The sequence below is a fragment of the Alosa alosa genome, chromosome 4 (genome assembly GCF_017589495.1).
Source record: "Alosa alosa isolate M-15738 ecotype Scorff River chromosome 4, AALO_Geno_1.1, whole genome shotgun sequence".
Classification (NCBI taxonomy): Eukaryota; Metazoa; Chordata; class Actinopteri; order Clupeiformes; family Clupeidae; genus Alosa; species Alosa alosa.
In genome coordinates this window covers 37097501-37117190 of record NC_063192.1, presented here as the reverse complement: position 1 = coordinate 37117190, position 19690 = coordinate 37097501, and the positions used below count along the sequence as shown (strand labels likewise).

Below are 19690 nucleotides of genomic sequence, written 5' to 3'. Positions count from 1 at the left end.
CCGCATAGCGGTACAAAATATGACCGCCGCTCAGTCCTGTACATCCGTTCCGCGAAAATAAATCACACTTCAATTTGTCTCCATATTTTACTCCATCCCCCACTCTTGAAACTTTTGTGTATGCTTGTTTGGCATGCCTGTGTGTGTGTGTGCGGCTGCACAGAAAGTAGCCTACTGGCGCTGAAAAGGTGAATAGATTGTAGAATAGCCAAAGAAGTTGTAGCATTGTTATAAAACCTTTAAAATCTCTAGACAATCACAAGTAGGGCAGTTCATCACAGTTCATCCATTGCAACTGGATTGATGAAAGGTCACTTACACCTGTAGGCTACATTGTATTTGGGAAAAGCAAAATGTATCAGCATAATGTTATATTTTTATTTATTTATTTGATTAATAAACAAAAACATCTCTCAAAGGTCTAACCAGTGGTGCAAATAACTGACATGTCCAAATGGGCCTTGATGAAATGCGTTGCTAGAATGTTCATACACATTTTAACGGGCCAAAGTTGAAGAGCTGTTGTCCGTTATTGTTTGTGCAAATATAGGCTGATTCATGTTTCCTTGCATTGTATAACTGAGGTCCATGACTTGTCTGGCTTTCACCAGACCAAGCTCAATCTTTTTGAAATCAAAAAATAGGCCCCAGCCGTGGCGCGGCTGGCTGGGGCACCTGCACCGTACGCCGGTGACCCGGGTTCGATTCCCGCCCCGTGGTCCTTTCCGGATCCCACCCTGACTCTCTCTCCCACTCGCTTCCTGTCATTCTCTACTGTCCTGTAAATTAAAGGCATAAAAAAAAGGCCAAAAAAAAATAGCGGCCATATCAGGCTGGGTTCACCCAGCCTAGTCCATAGGCGCCCGATATTGTTTAATTTTCCGATTGAGATATCCACGCTCTGGCTATTCTAAATGCAAAAATGCATCAGGGAGTTATGACAAAAGTGTAACTAACAAACTAGATCCTAATAGAAAGCTGTTAGCTTCCCTAAGCTACAGGTAGGCCTATAATGTAGGCCTATTTATTACAACATAAATTGTCAATAGGCTATGCTGGCGACACAAATAAAATCTCCTTTGGAAACCAATGGCTTACGCCTTACAGTATCAAGCGGACTTAAAGGAACCATATGTAAGAAAAATATTTCAATTAATCATAAAATGGCCCTGATATGTCACTAGACATTAAGAAATCATGTTCATTTCAAATACTTATATCACTGACAACAGTAGTCCGGCCAGGATATTGTCATTTAAAAAGAGAAGTTGCAGCCCTCAACTGATGTTGATGTTGTGTTTTGTCATGTCATGTTGTGTTTTGGCCTGATGCGCCACCCTCCACCTATCTACTAATCACGAAGTCAGTGGCGTTTCGCCATCAGGTTTGGCAACCTCGAGTCAGGGGGGAGGGGATACACCGCTCTTCAGTATTTTGAAAGTGATTGCAGTACCAGTTTTGGCCACAATCTTACATATGGTTCCTTTAAACTGCCATATTGTGGCGAAAAGTTGTAATAAAATTCATGCAGCTCCATGAGTCAAGGAAAGCGCGAATGAAGTAGCCACTTCTAAATGGGACCCACTACACAGTAGCTTAAGGTGTGTTGCTAAAGCAGCCATAATGAAATGAAGGTGTCATTGTTTGGATACTTCACACACACATGCTTTTTAATCTCACAGACTACAACTACCAAGCTGGAATCAAAGCACATCGATTCCCCTCTCACACCCTGCACGCACTTAAAACAAATAAACAGGCGTCTCAGTCTCACGCATGTATAGGCAAACGTTGTATAGGCAAACTAATTTATAGTTTTCTACAAATGCAATCAAATTGGCCTCCATCACTCAACCAACGCTAACGGTAACATTATTGTACCTAGGTCCTTATTGATATTATAAGATTAACGTACCTGCAGTAAAACCAAGCATGTCCGATAAACATCCTCAGATTTATTTCGGGCTTCAAGAAGAAATGGGAATTACATTTCATGTGAACATCGTCCTATCCTTATTAGACGTTCTCTGCGGTAAACTACAGTCCTTGTAGGAAGCGTCCATTGTTTTTCCAACCCACTTTTAACTTCCAACAAAATTACGTTTCACTGCAACGATGCGCCATCTAGTGGACAAACGACTATGTATCGCCAATAATGGAAATGCAGCCATGACGATGATGATGATGAATATTTTTGCCTTTCTTTTAATTCTACTGAATTTGTAATTATGTATCGGCCGTTCTAATACCGATACTAGTGCGTGCCTGTGTGTGTGTGCATGTGTATATGTGTGCACCGCCATCTACAGGCCAATGAGTGTACAGTCACTAAATGTACACATAACCTAAATTTTTTTAGACCCCCCCATGGATGAAATTCTACGAAACTTGGCATACCGCCAGAGAATGCCAGGTCAATCATACACATAAAATTTGGTGCAGTTCTGAACATCTTAACTGAAGATAGGGGCGATTAAAGCAGAATGATATTGCATTTTCATTTTTTACCGGGGGGTGCAAATGAGTGATTATGGGCCAGGTTGATGTGGGTCCTTGAGACCAACATACCATAAAAGATTCTTCATCCTCAGTGCCACGGTTCAGGTAGTTATTTAAGAAAAACTGCTTTTTTTGCAGTTCGAGGGGGGCCCAGCACGTGGGGGGGGGGGAGTGTCCCCCGGGGACGAAACGAAATTTTTCTGTAAAAGTCTAGTGGGGCTACATACCCACCAAATTTCATGTGCACCGCTGTTTCGGTGTCCCGGGTATCGTTGACCAAAAATTCAGGAAGTAGATGACGAAAAAAAAAAAAAAACTTAATTATATGCTTCGCTAGCGGCGGTCATAATAAACTTGACTTGACGTTCAATCACCTGCGTTGAGCGGCCATAGCACTGCTGGACCTGTGTGCGATGACACTGAAACATGCAGCGCGCAACCGTCGCCTCTGCGCTCATTGGACAGCGCTGTGATATAAAATGCCGCAGTGCTGCAATAGTAGCCTATCTGTCTACCCTTCTCCAGTGCTGTATTCCAATGTAGACAACTGTCGGCTGGAGAAGTGGGAGCATTCTACTATATAACAGACCCCGATGCGCTGAGCTCTTCATCAGGATTGCTAAAGTGGATGCGCTCGTTATCTGGATTGTTTTAATCGTACCTCAGATTGGACCAGCTGATTCACAATGAAGGAGCGAAGAATCCCACAGCCTGTGGTGGTGAGGTGTAAGCTTGTTTTGGTGGGAGACGTCCAATGCGGAAAAACAGCAATGCTCCAAGTCCTGGCAAAAGATTGCTATCCAGAGGTATTTGATGTTCATGCCATCATACTACACAGTTCAGTGGATACAGAACTTTTACTGCAACTATATAGGCCTTTATTGTTTTGGGGTGATTTTAACCTGCATACCATACATGTATGGTCTCATTACATGGGGTGTCAGTATGCGCAACAAAATGTTTTGCGTAAGAAAATGTTTTCCATTACGAAAACTGATAATTTCTGTCTGTTGCCATCCATCAAACCATGTACTATCATTTACAAATATTAATGTTGTTAATTTGTGACGACGCACGTGTGCCTGGCGGAGTGCATTCCATGTTGCCATGGGATTGCGTTAGATGTGCCCGGGCATGCATATGAATTTGCTCCGCTAAAACCCAGGGCCAGCATGTTGCTTTGGAGCTCAGCACCCGACATTTAGCGCAGTTTCACAAAAGACAAAATATGTTTTCCCAGCGCAGTTGATAATTTTGGCCTTTTATGTCAGTGTGTAAACAAGTGAACAGAGATGTGTAAATAATGTCACAGGCTATGGCTATAAAGTATGTTGACAGAGCAATGCTTTCATCTTTTCAATATTTTCTCTTTTGTCCATCCAAATGTGAACAGACATATGTCCCGACAGTATTCGAGAACTACACTGCTGGCCTGGAAATGGAAGGGCAACGCATTGAGCTCAGTCTGTGGGACACGTCGGGTGAGAGATTTGCAATATGCATCAGATGAAATCACTGTGATGGTTTACACTTCATTACTGAATGCAATCAGGTGAAACGTTTGTGCTATTGGCAAGGCATTCCATCTGACTATAGTAAACAAAAACTATGTTTAGAAGCACTTTTGTGTTGCCTTTTCGGATAAACAAATAGGACCACGTAAATTTGAGGTGATGGATGGAGTTGGCTGCAGTCCACTTTTTCTATTAAAGGACTGTTCTAATGACGCTCAACATTCCAGAAATGTTGTAATGACACTCAACATACAGAGATGCAAAAATGCTTAATGATTTGGATGACCATCATGTAAGCTTTCAAAGATCTGCAAGTGTTTGAAATGCCCAAGGCAGAACTGAATAACTCGGTAAACAACTCTTGTTTGTTTTTGGTTTCTTCTGTAAATGAATACTCTTTTAATGAGTTGTTTTTGGTTTCTTCTGTAAACGAATACTCTTTTTATGTTGTTTTTGGTTTCTTTTGGGTTCTTTAGAATTGTTCTTCTGTCATGTGTAGTCTTGCCTAAATCACTGCTTGTGTCTGCACAGGCTCTCCGTAGCAGCATATTAGCAGCTTTTCTCTTTCTCCTCTCCTACATGTTTTCATTAGTTATCTGTTCTTGGCTCTCTGCTTCCGTTTCCACAGCAGCGTTGGTTGAAATCACTGCTAATATAAAAGTTAGTCACGCTGGTCAGAGTGTTTAGTTTCCCCACAGGTTTTCTTAAGTTTACAACTTTAAATGTAGGCTAGCCGATATGCTTCTTCTCTGAGTCTTGGAAAACATGTTTCATAATCCTTTGGACTGAAGGAGCAAACAATCAGTGTTAGTGATCTAACAGCAGCGGTCGCGTTTGCCTAATCCTCACGTTTGCCGAATGTTATCCTTGCGTTTGCCTAATGTTAGTATCCTCGCGTTTGCCTAATGTTATCCTCTTGCACTACCAGTAAAAGCTAATAGACAAGTTGTAATGTGCTGATTAAAAAAACCCAGGTGTGTTTTATTCATAACGTTAGATAAGCCATCTTCTTGAATTTCCCCTTGGGGAATTGATCGGTCAATAAAGTAGGCCTATCTATCTCTATCTATCTATCTATCTATCTTGCCATAAGTTCTCTGAGTAGTTTGGTCGCCTCGATTGACAGTCATAATAACAAACTTAGCAGAGAATGCTAGTTACAATTTCGACGTGGTTTATAATGCTACCGACTGCAGGAGCACACACACACACACACAACCCAAAACTGCTTGAGTGTTCTGTGCAGAGTGGGGAGGGGCGTAGGCCTGCACGATTCGGTGGAAAATATGAATCAATTTTTTTTAGCTTAGAATTGATATCTCGATTCTCTGCCACAATTTCTTTAGCTTAGAATTGATATCATGATTCTCTGCGACGATTTTTTTCTCACTAAGTGTAATGTTTATTGCACACATGAACCATGACAAAACAAAACAAATTGGCAGTACCAAACAGATTTTTCGGCACCTATAGCACATTGCGCATCGCCACCGCAAGCCTGTAAACATAGAGGCTTCCATGAATAAAGAAAATACTGGCCATTTAAAGGAACCATATGTAAGATTGTGGCCAAAACTGGTACTGCAATCACTTTCAAAATACTGACTCGAGGTTGCCAAACCTGATGGCGAAACACTACTGACTTCGTGATTAGTAGATAGGTGGAGGGTGGCGCATCAGGCCAAAACACAACATGACATGACAAAACACAACATCAACATCAGTTGAGGGCTGCAACTTCTCTTTTTAAATGACAATATCCTGGCCGGACTACTGTTGTCAGTGATATAAGTATTTGAAATGAACATAATTTCTTAATGTCTAGTGACATATCAGGGCCATTTTATGATTAATTGAAATATTTTTCTTACATATGGTTCCTTTAAGTACAGTAGGCTGCCAAAAATAGTAAATATAGCACATTGAACTAAATATGTTCCTGATACTGGCTCTATCTGAACTCCTTGAACATGTCTTTACATAATTAAAACATGTCAATCAACATGCTGCAGCTACAGCTTCAGTCTCTAGAGAAATGGAGCTTGTCAATTGCCAATTTAAGTAGCCTACAGTATCAAAAACAGAATGATTTCTTAGCACATTCTTGAACTGCTTGCCTTTTAGAGAATTAACATTCAACTGGCCAGTTCGGTTTGAGAGTGAGTGGTTGGCTGATTTTCGTCATTAGTACCCAATGTTTTTGCAGTAGCCTACCCTAGGCTACAGATTATTTTTGGGGGCCAAGCAGCGAAGCTGCGAGGCAACCCATAGTGATTCTATGTGTTATTATTATTATTATAACGAAACACTCATTTGCCATTGAACCATACAGTAAAAAGTTGGGAAATTTGGCACATTGATTCGGTATAGTCATATGATTAATTTCACTAAGTTTCATGTCAAGTGCTCTAGCGCCCCCAATGTGTCAGATTTTGCATTACATCTATGCGCTTTTTCAACCATACAAATTGAGGTATACTTGGAATCCTTGGATGAGACCGAACTCAACGCACCCCATGACGTCAATTTCCGCCACGTTGGATTTTCCGCCATATTGGATTTAATCAAAAACACTTAAAAGCAATCAAAGGTCATAAAGTTTGTCAGATTTTTGACAAAACTTGGCGCAGATGATCGTCAGACCATGACTCACAAACGCATTGCTTTTTGGAGCCATATTCAAAACCTGTTGCCTGTCACGACCAATCAAGTTTGGCGACCAATCAAGTTTCCGCCAAACAGGAAGTGAAGTAATATTTCAGTAAAGCTTTAATGTATCAAAACCAAACTCAGTACATGGGCTCAAGACCCAATAAGGAGCGCTTTGGTTTGCACTCTGTGCATGTTAAATGCGCTATACAAGTAAAACTGACTTGACTTGACTTGACTTGACTCAATAAATTTGATGACTTTTGACCTATAGGTGGCGCTATAATGAGCAAAATTACATTTTGGCCTGTAACGGGTAATGTGTTTGAAATTAAAACTTGCTATTGGTGTCTGTTAATGTTAATGTTAATGTTAATGTTAATGTGCTAGTGGTGTCTGTGGGAGATCCTAAGGCCGACAGATGTGAATTTGTGATGTCAACGTAATTGATCTGGCTGCCATATTGGATTTAATCAAAAACACCTAAAAGTTTTCAAAGGTCACAAAGTTTATCCGATTTTCACGAAACTTGACGCAGATGATCTTCAGACCATGAATGCATTGCTTTTTGGAGCCATATTGAAAACCTGTCGCCCGTGGTGACCAATCAAGTTTGGCAGAGCCGCCAAACAGGAAGTGAAGTGATCTCAGCAACAATTTCGCGTATCAACACCAAACTCAGTACATTGTCTCAGGACCCAACAAGGAGGAGGCTCAATAAATTTGATGACTTTTGACCTATAGGTGGCGCTATAATTAGCAAAATTAGGTTTTGGCCTGTAACGGGTGATGTGTTTGGAATTAAAACTTACCAGTGGTTTCTGTTAATACTGTGGAAGGTCCTAAGTCCGACAGATGTGAATTTGTGGCGTCAACGTAATTGATCTGACTGCCATATTGGATTTAATCAAAAACACCTAAAAGTTTTCACAGGTCACAAAGTTTATCCGATTTTCATGAAACTTGACGTAGATGATCGTCAGACCATGACTCATAAATGTATTGCTCTTCGGAGCCATATATGAAACCTGTCACCCGTGACAACCAATCAAGTTTGGCGAAGCCGCCAAACAGGAAGTGAAGTGATATCTCAGCAATGCATTCACATATCAAAACCAAACTAGGTATATGCGCTCAGGACCCAATCAGGAGGACGCTCAAGAAATATGGTACATTTTGACCACTATGTGGCGCTATAATCACAGGAAGTGGGCTCATATTTCTTCAATGCTTTCACGTATCGAAACCAAACTTGGCTCATTGACTCAGGAGCACATCCTGAGGACATACAATAATTTTAGCGACCTTTGACCACTAGGGGTGCTATAATTTGCAACACTTGACACCAAACTTGGTACCTGGACTCGGGACCACATCCTGAATAAGGACAATACATTTAGTGACCTTTGACCACTAGGGGCGCTATAATTATCAACACTTTCTTGTATTGACACCAAACTTGATAGGTGGACTCGTGACTACAACCTGAGGACGCACAATACATTTGGTGATGTTTGAGGTGTGCGTGTCTGTGGGGAGCCATTGGGGTGTGTGGTGGAGGAAGTTTATCTGTGTATATGTGTGTGTGTGGGACGGGGGGGTTAATTGGGTGTGTGTATAATGTAGCAACATTGGGTTGCCATGACAACTCCTGCTCAACTGCTTGGCCCCCACATTGCTGCTTGCAGCTATATTTTTAAATGTTATTTCTCCACTACTGGCTCATTTTATTGGTTTCTCTACGTCCTCCGCAAATTAAAACCCTGTTTAGACGACATGAAAACGATGCAACTGGTGATGTTTTTCTGCGTTTGACCCTGTCGTTTAGACCCAAACAGAGGTTTTATCCCCCGGCAAACTGAGTTTTTAAAAACTCCAGGCTAATCGTTTTTTTTTTGGGAAAACTCTGTTTGTTTGCGTCTAAAGAGGTACAAACAGAGATTTATGTGACGAGGCGGAGATTTTTAGTCAGTTCAAAAGAGAAAGAGGAAGTGATTTGTTGCTGTTGTTTATATTTTAGGAATTCTGATTGGCTAACATGGGCTTGAGCTTCTTGTTACACTGCCACGTACAGGTTTGGCATGCTCTTGAAGGCATATACCCTGGTTAGTGTAAAGAAAAACCTTTATGAAAACTGACAGGTGTGCACTATGTTATTTTTGAAAACGGAGACGGTGATGTGTCCGTTTATGAAAATAGCCAGCCACGTGTAAACGTAGCATAAGCCACAGGTAGTTCGGTTGCAATGGACAACACGATTAAGAATGTTGTGATAAGTAGGCTATATTAACTTTGCAAAGTTGCACAAAACTCCATGTGTTTTCATCAGGAAGTGATATGTTTGTCCTATTCAGAGCTTTCACCTCTTTCCAGAAGCCAGTAATATTGTTACATAAAAGTTTGTCAGCTATAGCATCTGCTCTCATGACCTGTTCATGCTTATCAATGTAATGGATAGCATATTTGTACCTAGCATTAGAAAGCTTTTCATGCCCCAGGACAGGTCCATTTCTGGGTCTGCCTATTATTATTATTATTATTATTATTATTATTATTATTATTATTATCGTTGGTAATATCCTGCCGCCCTTTGCATTTTTGAGGTGGTTCCCAAGGGGGCAAAACAAAAACAAAAAATCAATTAAAACAAAAAATTGGCACAACAGTGTCATGGACAAAGGCTTGGACCTGGGTTTGGCCTAGCAACCTACATCTGTCCTCATACAGTTGGCCTAGTAGCCTACATCTGTCCTCATACAGTTGGCCTAGCAACCTACATCTGTCCTCATACAGTTGGCCTAGCAACCTACATCTGTCCTCATACAGTTGGCCTAGCAACCTACATCTGTCCTCATACAGTTGGCCTAGCAACCGACATCTGTTCTCATACAGTTGGCCTAGTAGCCTACATCTGTCCTCATACAGTTGCATTTTCAGCTCTGAACAAAACCATTAAGGAATTATTTTAGCAAAAGTGGGACGTGCGTAATGTTTAATTCCTCAGTCGAGACGAGTGAAGCGGACATGATGAATGAATGAAGCAGTTTAAGCTAAACTTCCCACAACCTCAATACTTTACAACAAATCATGAATGGCACTTTCAAAATGTTTTATTTTAGATAGAGTGCTGTTGGGCTACACCAGTGTTTCTCAAAGGTGGTCCGGCAGCTATCCCAAGTGGTTCGCGAGCAGACATGGTAAAATATAATATAGATGAGTTGTTTGCAATATTGAACCAACTTGTATGTAAATCCAAATAGTTCTGCAACACTGCCTATGTAAGCTACGTCAGTTTAAATCATATGAATCCTCTGACACATTAAGCAAGGTGCAAAGACAATAAGCAAGGTGGTTCAGTGAGTAGGCCTATTGTGTAATATACTGTTGAAGTAGGTCTACTGTTTTTGTTTTTTAGCTAGGTGGTCTGTGATTTTTTTTTTTTTTATTGGTTAAGTGGTCCTTGGTCTGAAAAAGCTTGAGAAACACTGAGCTATACGTATTAGTGAGTCTAATAACTCTTTGCCCTCATTCTAAAGCATATCTTGCCGTTATAGAAATATCATGCATATGGATGATTCTGCTATTTTTATAGCTATAACAGTAAGTGTTTCCATTTATATAATGTTTCTACCATGCAAAATGTTAGGTTAGGCCACTGCACATCCAAATAAGTGCCCTTTACGACCCACAGTCTCCATGGGTTAACATGGCATATTTCTTAAACTGCTTTTCCATGTCCATGCCCCTTAAATGATAGCGAACAGAGATCAAGGACAGGGCGAATGAAACTGAAATGATGGAGTAGTTTAACCTAGAGCTGGCGAGTTGTATTTGTGAATATTCAGGTAAATTGCAACAAAAAGTCAGCCTTGATTGTCCGCCTCCTAGTCCTAGGTTGTGACACCTCAACAGGCACAGGCAAGGAGGCATGGGGGGATGGGGGGGCTTAGTTGGTTGGTTGTCACTGGGGGGCCGAGGTAGAGTTCAGTAGGGTGACAGCCACAGGGAAGAAGTTTCCTCTGAACCTGCTGGTTTGGGTGCGGAGAGATGCCTCCTGGGCGGGAGTGGGGTGAACAGACTGTGGTTGGGGTGAGAACAGTCTGATGACGCTGCGCACCTTGCATAAACATTGCTTGCCCTGGATGGCCTCGATGGATTGAGGAACCGGTGATGCGTTGAGCAGTTTTTATCACCCTCTGCAGTGCTTTCCGGTCGGAGGCAGAGCAGTTGCCAAACCATGCTGTGACACAGTTGGTGAGGACGCTCTCAATGGTACAGTGGTAGAATTTCACCAGGATCTGAGGAGACAGGTGGACCTTCTTTAGTCGCCTCAGAAAGGAGAGATGCTGGTAATCGTAGGTGAAGAGGGAGTAAAGGAGAGGGCTCAGCACACAACCCTGTGGAACCCCGGTGTTGAAGGTGAAGGTAGAGTGAGCTTATCTAACCCAGTGGTTCTCAAAGTGGGGTCCGGGGACTGTAGAGTGTGTGTATGTAGTGTAGAGTGTGTGTGTGCAGTGTAACCTAACAGACTGTGTTCTGTTGGTTAGGAAGTCCAGAATACAAAGAGAGGTATTGATGCCCAGTTCACTGAGTTTGGTGATCAGTTTGGAGGGGATGATGGTGAACTGAAGTCAATGAACAGCATTCTCACATAGTTGTAGCTATTGCCACCCTCATTGCTTACCACCCTCACTCTCACATTAGCATCCAATGGTATATAGGCAGCCGTCACAACAGTAGATGTAAACTCTCTGGGCAGATAGAAAGGTCTACACTTAACTATTAGATAGTATAGGTTAGCTGAGCAGTGACTCTCGGTAATGGTAGTGTCCGTGCACCAAGTTTTGTTTACATAAATGCACAAACCCCCACTTCTGGTCTTACCGGAGTCAACAGCTGTTCTGTCTGCTCGGAGGACACAGCGTCCAGCTAGCTCGAACCTTGGGACGGAACCTTGGGACGGAGGATGCCTGAAACAAGTTACAGTTTTTCATAATTCCTGAAATACATTTTTAAAACCTTCCACCCTTTTCTCAAAACTGTAAACACAAACCCCAAATCTCAAACTACATTCACATAATATTTGACAACCTCTGCAAAACTGAACAATCACCTCAAAACAGTTGTACCTGTGCTCAAAACCAAACACTGTCTTCAGATCATCTCACAAAGCAGTCAAAATGAAAACACTACTGAGCAGTCATTACACACTACATCAAAAAATGGAAAACTCGTATAGCTCCAGGAGAAATGTTCATAGTTTACGACACAATAAATCATTTTGCCTCTAAAAAACAAAAAACAAAACAAAAAGATTTCATAACTTAGTGGATTCAACATTTACTATAAATCCAGTAAACATAAAGTATTGAGAATGGGGGTTTGTGTTTACAGTTTTGAGTGGAATGTTTCAAAAAAAATTTTCTAGCAACTATGAAAACTATATACCGGAAAAAACAGGCATTTCGGTACTGTAAATGTAAAGTACATTGCAGTCTGCAGCCTACAATGTACTCTGAATGCCTCACTGATAGTTTCTGTCCATTGTTGATATGAACCTGGAGTGTTCAGCAACCTGTTTACACTCTAAAGTAGTGTACTGTATATGGGTTATGTCATATCATTTAAAACAAGTGTGTGTCAATTTTGACTCGATGTGTTGAACACGTGGTATTGTGCTCTATTTGTGTTTACCTTTTGCCACTTGTGGTTGCCATTATGCATCACAGGTGCATCACAATGCAAAATCCATTGTATTGCATGAGAATGTGTTTAGAGTTTTGAAAAAAAAGAATCTGTGAGATCTGCAAACTGTGTTTATGTGAAAGGCTTTGCCAAAAGGGTGATTGATTCAACAAATGTGTTCAGGCAACTGAGAATTTGGTTCAGAGAATGGAGTTTAGTGTTTTAGCAATTGGGTTAGGGTTAGGGTTTAGTTAATTTGGTTCAGAGAATGGAGTTTAGTGTTTTAGCAATTGTGAAAAACGGTCACTTGGATCTCATTCATGGCAGCTCTCCAGCAAGTTTTAGAGGTTAATTAAGGACTAAATGGCTATCTATGATTATGAGAATAATCACATAACACAGATTATAGTCTGTATATGTGTTTGTTTGTGTGGACAAACATAACTTGAAATTAGATAAAGTAGCAATGTAATCTTTTGCCACTGCAAAATGTGATATGGTTTCTTGTTGTGATGGCATATTGCGACACAGTGTTCCTTTATGAAGATACTGGCTTCCCAGGCTTGGGCTGCAGTGGTCCATCCTGATGTAGGTGGGATGGCTTAAGGACAAGCCTGCACCACAGTGCTCGTGTCCCCAGTATGTGCCTTGCGATGCCGTTGCCATAGTTACTGTGGGAGATGAGGTGTGGCATGTGCTGGGGTGTCTCGCTGGGTGAGGGGGACCCATCCACCCCCACCATGTCGTGTCGCCCACAATGTGTGCATAGCACTGCTACTCTTAGAGTCTCTGACACTGTGTGCTCATCCAGAAGACTGGAGCATTCCGCAGCACTGACACTATGTGCTCATATAGAAGACTGGAGCATTCTGCAGCACTGCTGTACATTTGGTCCTGTGTGGAACCATCCTCTCTGCCTGCCCCTACATCCTGAAAGCACTCTCTAAAGCTCTCTTAATCACCCAATGGGATTCTGGGGGATGTAGTACAGTGGCGGTCATCCTGAAAGCACTCTCTAAAGCTCTCTTAATCACCCAATGGGATTTTGGGGGATGTAGTATAGTGGTGGTCATCCTGAAAGCACTCTCTAAAGCTCTCCTAATCACCCAATGGGAGTTAGTGTATTGGAACATTGGTCCACAAAATGTACGTTTTCAGAAAATAAACTAGATTCATAAAACCTGATCTATGCAGACTTAATCTGGTAAACATAGGGCTTTTCTTTCTCAGAGTTCATCTGGTAAACATAGGGCTTGTCTTTCTGCAGGATCTCCGTATTATGACAACGTCAGGCCTCTGTGCTACAGCGACTCTGATGCCGTCCTGCTGTGTTTCGATATCAGCCGCCCCGACATAGTGGACAGTGCACTGAAAAAGGTAAGAGGCAAATTCAGCCCAATCGTTTTTTGTGAATATCAAAAGTCATTATTTTCATTGTTGATATTTGATATTGTTATTGATATTGTTATTATTACTGTGAATATTATATATAATGTAGACTTTTCAACTTTATTTGAAACTATTATTTTTAAAAGTTTTAATGTTCTTATACAGTGGGTCGCTTTGGAAATCTACCAAATACCTTAACTATACCATAGCCATAACTATAACCATACGATAACCATAACCATTGTGTGGTGTTATGGTGTTTATGACAACCTCAAAACAACTCCTGAATGCTCTCTTGCAGTGGAAGACCGAGATCCTGGATTTCTGCCCAAACACACGCATCCTCCTAGTAGGCTGCAAGACCGACCGCCGCACAGACGTCTGCGCTCTGATGGAGCTTTCAAATCAGAGGCAAACACCCATCTCACATGAACAGGTCTATATTTACTATATTTGTGTTCTTTAGCCACGTATGGAGAGTGTATGTAGTATATATCAGTGGTGGTTGCTGCTCTTTGGAATAAGGGAAGCTCTGATAAAAATGGTAAATTTTTAAATTAATATTATTAAGGTGCTATATTGTTCTTTGAGGGCAAAAATGATCCCAAAACCCAGAATAGACCAAACAGTAGGCTATAGAGTTGGCATGGCAGACAGGGCAGCTTGGGGGGAGTTTAGGCTTTCTAGAGTTATTTCTCTGTGTACATTCATCTGCTTTGCTGTTTTATTTTTAATCTCCCCTGGTGGGCTTTTAAAATTCAAGTAAACATTAGCATAATGTAGCCTACTACCGTTATATAGTGCGCTACCTAACTTAGCCTAAATACACAACTGAAACAAAAGCAAGTCACAAACTCTGTAACTCCACATTACGGTTTTATTTACAGTATGCTATTTAAAAAGACAAATAGAAACCGACTGTATTGCTCACAAATTATGAGAATTTGAGCTGCAACTTGCCTTGCCTCTCGACTTCACCTGCCAACACTAACATTAACACATCCCTTGAACTTGAACCACTTCCTGTCAGATCGCGACATATGCTGTCAATCAAAAAGAATCCAGCCTCTATGACGGTTCCTCCAATCATCATACAGAAGCTCGGCGTCCGGGCCATCCCACTTTCCCATTCACTCCCAGAGACGCTGGGCTTCCCTGGAAATGACGATTTTGTGGCGCTTGTCCAATACACGTCTAGATTTTCTGCACTGAGATCAGCCCACTCTGTAGTGCCATTGAAGGTCCAGTGCATCCGAGCGTCTAAGGGTTTTTTGCATGGTTTTTTGATGGATCGTGTCGTCACAGCAATGTATTACTGGTGCGAAATCACGATAAATGACCGGCAAAACCTTACTGCTGAACAAACTAGCCATGAAGATGAACATGTTTTCAGCATGTTGTAGTTGGAATAGTAGGCTAGAAGCTAATGTAATAGTGTTATTTGATGCGGTTTTCCATGATATTTTAGAGGAGGCTGTGCTTCCCCTGTAGTCTTCTGGTATATATGTATGTATGTCTTTTCTCTCCCTTTCCTATCTGCAGGGGTCAGCAATGGCTAAGCAGCTGGGTGCGGAGGCCTACCTAGAATGCTCGGCCTTCACCTCAGAGAAGAGCGTCCACAGCGTGTTCCGTATGGCAGCGCTCGCCTGCCTCAACAAGCTGCAGCCCCCCGCCAAGCCCAGCCCCGCCCGACGCCTGTCCAAGCGTCTGCTGCACCTGCCCAGCAAGTCGGAGCTGCTCACCTCCACCTTCAGCAAGGAGAAGGCCCGGAGCTGCTCCATCATGTGAAGCTGCCCTTAGCCCTAGTTCCCACCAAGCCCCTCGTCGAGCCAAAGAACAGTTCCCATGCTCCCATTCCAGAGACACCTGGGGTCGGGGTGATGTGGGGCGGGGCTCTGTCATAGGCCCCTCCTACCTCTTCAGGTCACTCTCTGTTCCAGCGTTGCCCTCATCTCTCTAAAGAAACGCCAAACGGGCAGCTGCCACCTTTGATTGTAGGGTTTCATCGGTGCACATCAGTTGCTCAGTCTCCACACTGAGAGAAGTCTCTTACCAGCGTAGCATCCTGCTGATCCCATTGTCACGTACACAAAGAAAACAAAGACCGAAACATGGACAATGTTGTTGGTGCGGACTGTGTTCATTTGGATATTGGGCGTATTTAACAATCATGCATTTGCAGTAAAAGAAAAACAGTTGTGAGGATGAGGTGAAGTCATCCTTGTGTGTTTAATGCAAAGCGTATTTCTCATGTTGAATATGCACTTTAAGGTGTTTGAAACGTCACTGGCTGGTAGCCAATGGGGCACCTGTAGCTGCCACTCCGAGTAGCATCTGATTGGTTGTGAGGTTTGTTTGTGTGGGTGTTTGTGTTTGTTCAGTGTGTCTGTCTATGAGATGAAAATTGTAATGATTTAGAGAGAAAGAATGACAGACTGCAAAAAAAGTGTATGTTGGGTCTGTGCCGGAGAGAGCAGAATTGTACATGTGTATGTATTTATGTGAGTTACTGTGGGTCTGTCACCACTTTATCGCATGCAAATGGTTCAGTGAGGGTTCATCTCAGCTTCCCTGACTCATCAGCCTGCTCTGACTCCAGATCGCTCCAGATCAGCATCAGCCTGCTCTGACTCCAGATCAGTTGCTCGGATGATAGACGTCCTGCTTCTCTGGCAGTGGCCACTGCTCAGCAGCCCTAAATCAGTAAAGCGTGAAGCTGCCACACACAGCTAGAGGACAGAGAGGACAGGGAGGAAGGGGACACAAGAAATCATTTCCCCCTTTAAGGAAATTGCTATAAATCTTACAAGACAAGGTATCCAATTACATCTGCTGGGTAGGAAGACGTGGAAATTGCTGACACATACATCCTCTAGTCTCTCTGTCTCTCGCCCCTTCTCCTCACCCACCAGCCTTTTGTTCCTTAATCCATCTCCTGTCACTCAGGGCGATGGTCTCTAAATCCCAAAGCAACAGGGACGGGATGGACTGGCATCTTTCAAAGACAAGAATGTACAGGAATGGGTTGGCGTGGTTAACTCCTCCAGCTGTTGGGGGTATTTTCAGGGAATTACATTTGAAAAGGTCATTTGGGGCTAAAGTTGACCATCAACACAAGTGCAAAAGACACCAGCCTTTTGCATCCATCGCGGATTAGGTGTCACGTTAGAGCTGCTGCCCAATGGGCCTGATGTCCCTGTTCAGGTTTTGTTATGCTCCCACGTCATGTCCATCTCCCACGTCATGTCCATCTCCCACGTCATGTCCATCTCCCACGTCATGTCCATCTCCCACGTCATGTCCATCTCAACTGGGTTTTGTTATGCCCCCACTTAGTTATGCTTTGTTGTGCTAACAGCACTAGTGCACTGCCTTGTTGTTTTTTCCCCTGAAGCAAAAACACTAATCTCTTTCTCCGGTCCGTTTTGAAGTCGGGTTCTCCTCTCGCCTGATGTTCCCGTCTGTCTCTCTCCTGAGGCCTGCAGCATCTCTAACTACTCTCCTCTCTGGAGGAATTAAACATCTCTAAGTAATCTCTTACACTCTCTGGAGGAATTAAACATCTCTAAGTAATCTCTTACTCTCTCTGGAGGAATTAAACTGCAGCATCTCTAAGTAATCTCTTACTCTCTCTGGAGTAATTAAACATCTCTAAGTAATCTCTTCTCTGGAGGAATTAAACATCTCTAAGTAATCTCTTACTCTCTCTGGAGTAATTAAACTTGTAAATCTCGGTTTCCTTGTGATTGCATAACACGCAAACAGTGAAAACAAATCTGTGACTTTTCAGTTTAGCCACACAGCCGCAGCTCCTGACGTCCAACTGTCTCTCAGAGCCTTTTAGGACTCTGAGTTTGTGTCTTTTCTTTTAGGATTCACATTTTAGTTTGTGTATTCTTGTAAAACGCTAAATCCCCAGAATTTGATATTTTGATTGCGAATGTACATTAAACTATGTAACAAAGAAAGAAGATAAATGAGTATTAATGTAAAGACTGATTAGTTTGCATTTGATTTCAGCACACAGCACATGATAAGCACTGCATGATGGGATCTTCCTTGCAGTGCTAATGGAGTCCTGTGATTTCCTTTAAATAATCTGACCATTGGAAAGTGAGGGAGGTTGTACTACAATGGTACCCACACAGATAGACTACAGTTGTGATTTGATAGCCTCATGACAGAATGACCGCTGAAGTGTTCACTCTCCAGTAGGATGACGATGTAGCGTCTCAAAGGGTGCTGTGGGCAGACGGGTCGAACAGGGACACCAAATGGGGTCAAGTCAAAAAGAACAGGCAGGTCCTGTCCAAAGAGCCTTATCTGGCTTTCACTGTGTATGTTTTCCTCTTTAATCATCTAAATCCTTTGGTTCTCCTTTATCATGAATAACTCATGGACTATAGATAACCACACAAAAGACTGTTTTTTTTTTTTTGGTTAGGGTTTGGTTTGATGAGCGCTCCTTTTATGTTGTAGACAGACGGCCTTCTAGATCCTTGGACATGTATGCAGTGCACTGGCATTCCACTGTGTTGCCTAGCGACGGGCAGGGGGGGGGGATTGCTGGGCTGAGAGTCTCAAGGCCTCTAATATGCCAGTGTGGGTTCACCGCTGGGCTCTAACATGCGTCTGAAGTAGTTGGTACTTCTCCTCTGATTTCTGTCAGTGCAGCCATCGTGTCTGAAGTAGTTGGTACTTCTCACACTTTGTCATATGTGTCCTTAGATGAGGTCCAGGGGAGACTGATTGTACATATCTGTTTTATATGTTCTCTTTGTACAACCTCATGAGTAAGTGACAAACAAGCAAAAAAAACAAAGCAAGCAAGGAACTGACATGTGTGATGTAATATAGTGTAATCTTTATTTAGCTTTAATTTATTAATTAAAGCTAAATTCCCACTTTTTTTGTTTGTTACTATTTTTCATGAGCATTTGTAATTTTGTTTCAAAGTCTATTTTTGAAGGTATTGAATCAATGTGATTTTTCTGTCTCTCTGTCTGTTGAAGTGTCTTCATTTCAAATAAATCATTTGTTTTAATCTCCTTATCCCTCAGTGGATTGACTTGTTAGAATTGACCAAGCACAACATTTACACAACAAGGTTTGCAACATTGCTGCTATTTTGACAAACGGTCTGGGGTAAGCTGTATTCACCCTTGAGTGTAACTCACCATTACTTATCTCATTTTGACAACACTGTGTGGTCCATCATCCGCTGTGCCTGGGGGAACGGGCCGTGTGCACCGATAAACACCTTCACACATCCACCATGACCTCTGTGCTAGATTACACACTGACTCAAGGCTGTCTGGTCTGGGTGCTGGGTCAGCAAGGATGGTACTGCTTCAGTGTTTTGACCCAGCGCCCAGACTTAGACCCAGAGCCCAGACCCAGGCTGCAACCATCAGACCTCAATAGTGTCTATTAGCCCAAATTCTTGTTTGTTTTGAACTTGCAGGGGTTGAGTTTTTACCTCACTCTAAAGGTTCTTGTGACCTCACTCACTCTAAAGGTTCTTGTGACCTCACTCTAAAGGTTCTTGTGACCTCACTCCTCTTGTGACCTCACTCCTCACTCTAAAGGTTCTTGTGACCTCACTCTGAAGGTTCTTGTGACCTCACTAAAGGTTATTTTTTTCTCTCACTGCCAGGCTGCTAAAGGGATTGGGCCAAAAAAGAGCCTCACTTTTCAAATGATAGAACTTCCTTGTATAAAGCTTGGGAGCCCTGTTTCATAAGCAGCTACATGCTTGTTTACATATTTCATGGGTTTTCTGGGGTTTCTGGCCATATGTTCCCCCACCGTATACGATATACTATAGGAACTGGCCATATTGGCCCTCTGTATACAATATACTATAGGAGCTGGTCATATGTGCCCCCACCGTATACAATATACTATAGGAGCTGGCCATATGTGGCCCCACCGTATATGATATACTATAGGAA

General features: G+C 42.3%; 1 protein-coding gene across 1 annotated transcript; it reads left to right on the top strand.

The window, feature by feature from the left end:
• Nucleotides 1-2992: 2992 nt before the first annotated feature.
• Nucleotides 2993-18914, top strand: rnd1a (Rho family GTPase 1a). Its single transcript, XM_048242077.1, has 5 exons — nt 2993-3305; nt 3893-3980; nt 13615-13724; nt 14038-14172; nt 15279-18914. The coding sequence occupies exons 1-5, from the start codon at nt 3186-3188 to the stop codon at nt 15522-15524; spliced, it is 699 nt and encodes a 232-aa protein (XP_048098034.1). The 5' UTR covers nt 2993-3185; the 3' UTR covers nt 15525-18914.
• The last annotated feature ends 776 nt before the right edge of the window (nt 18915-19690 follow it).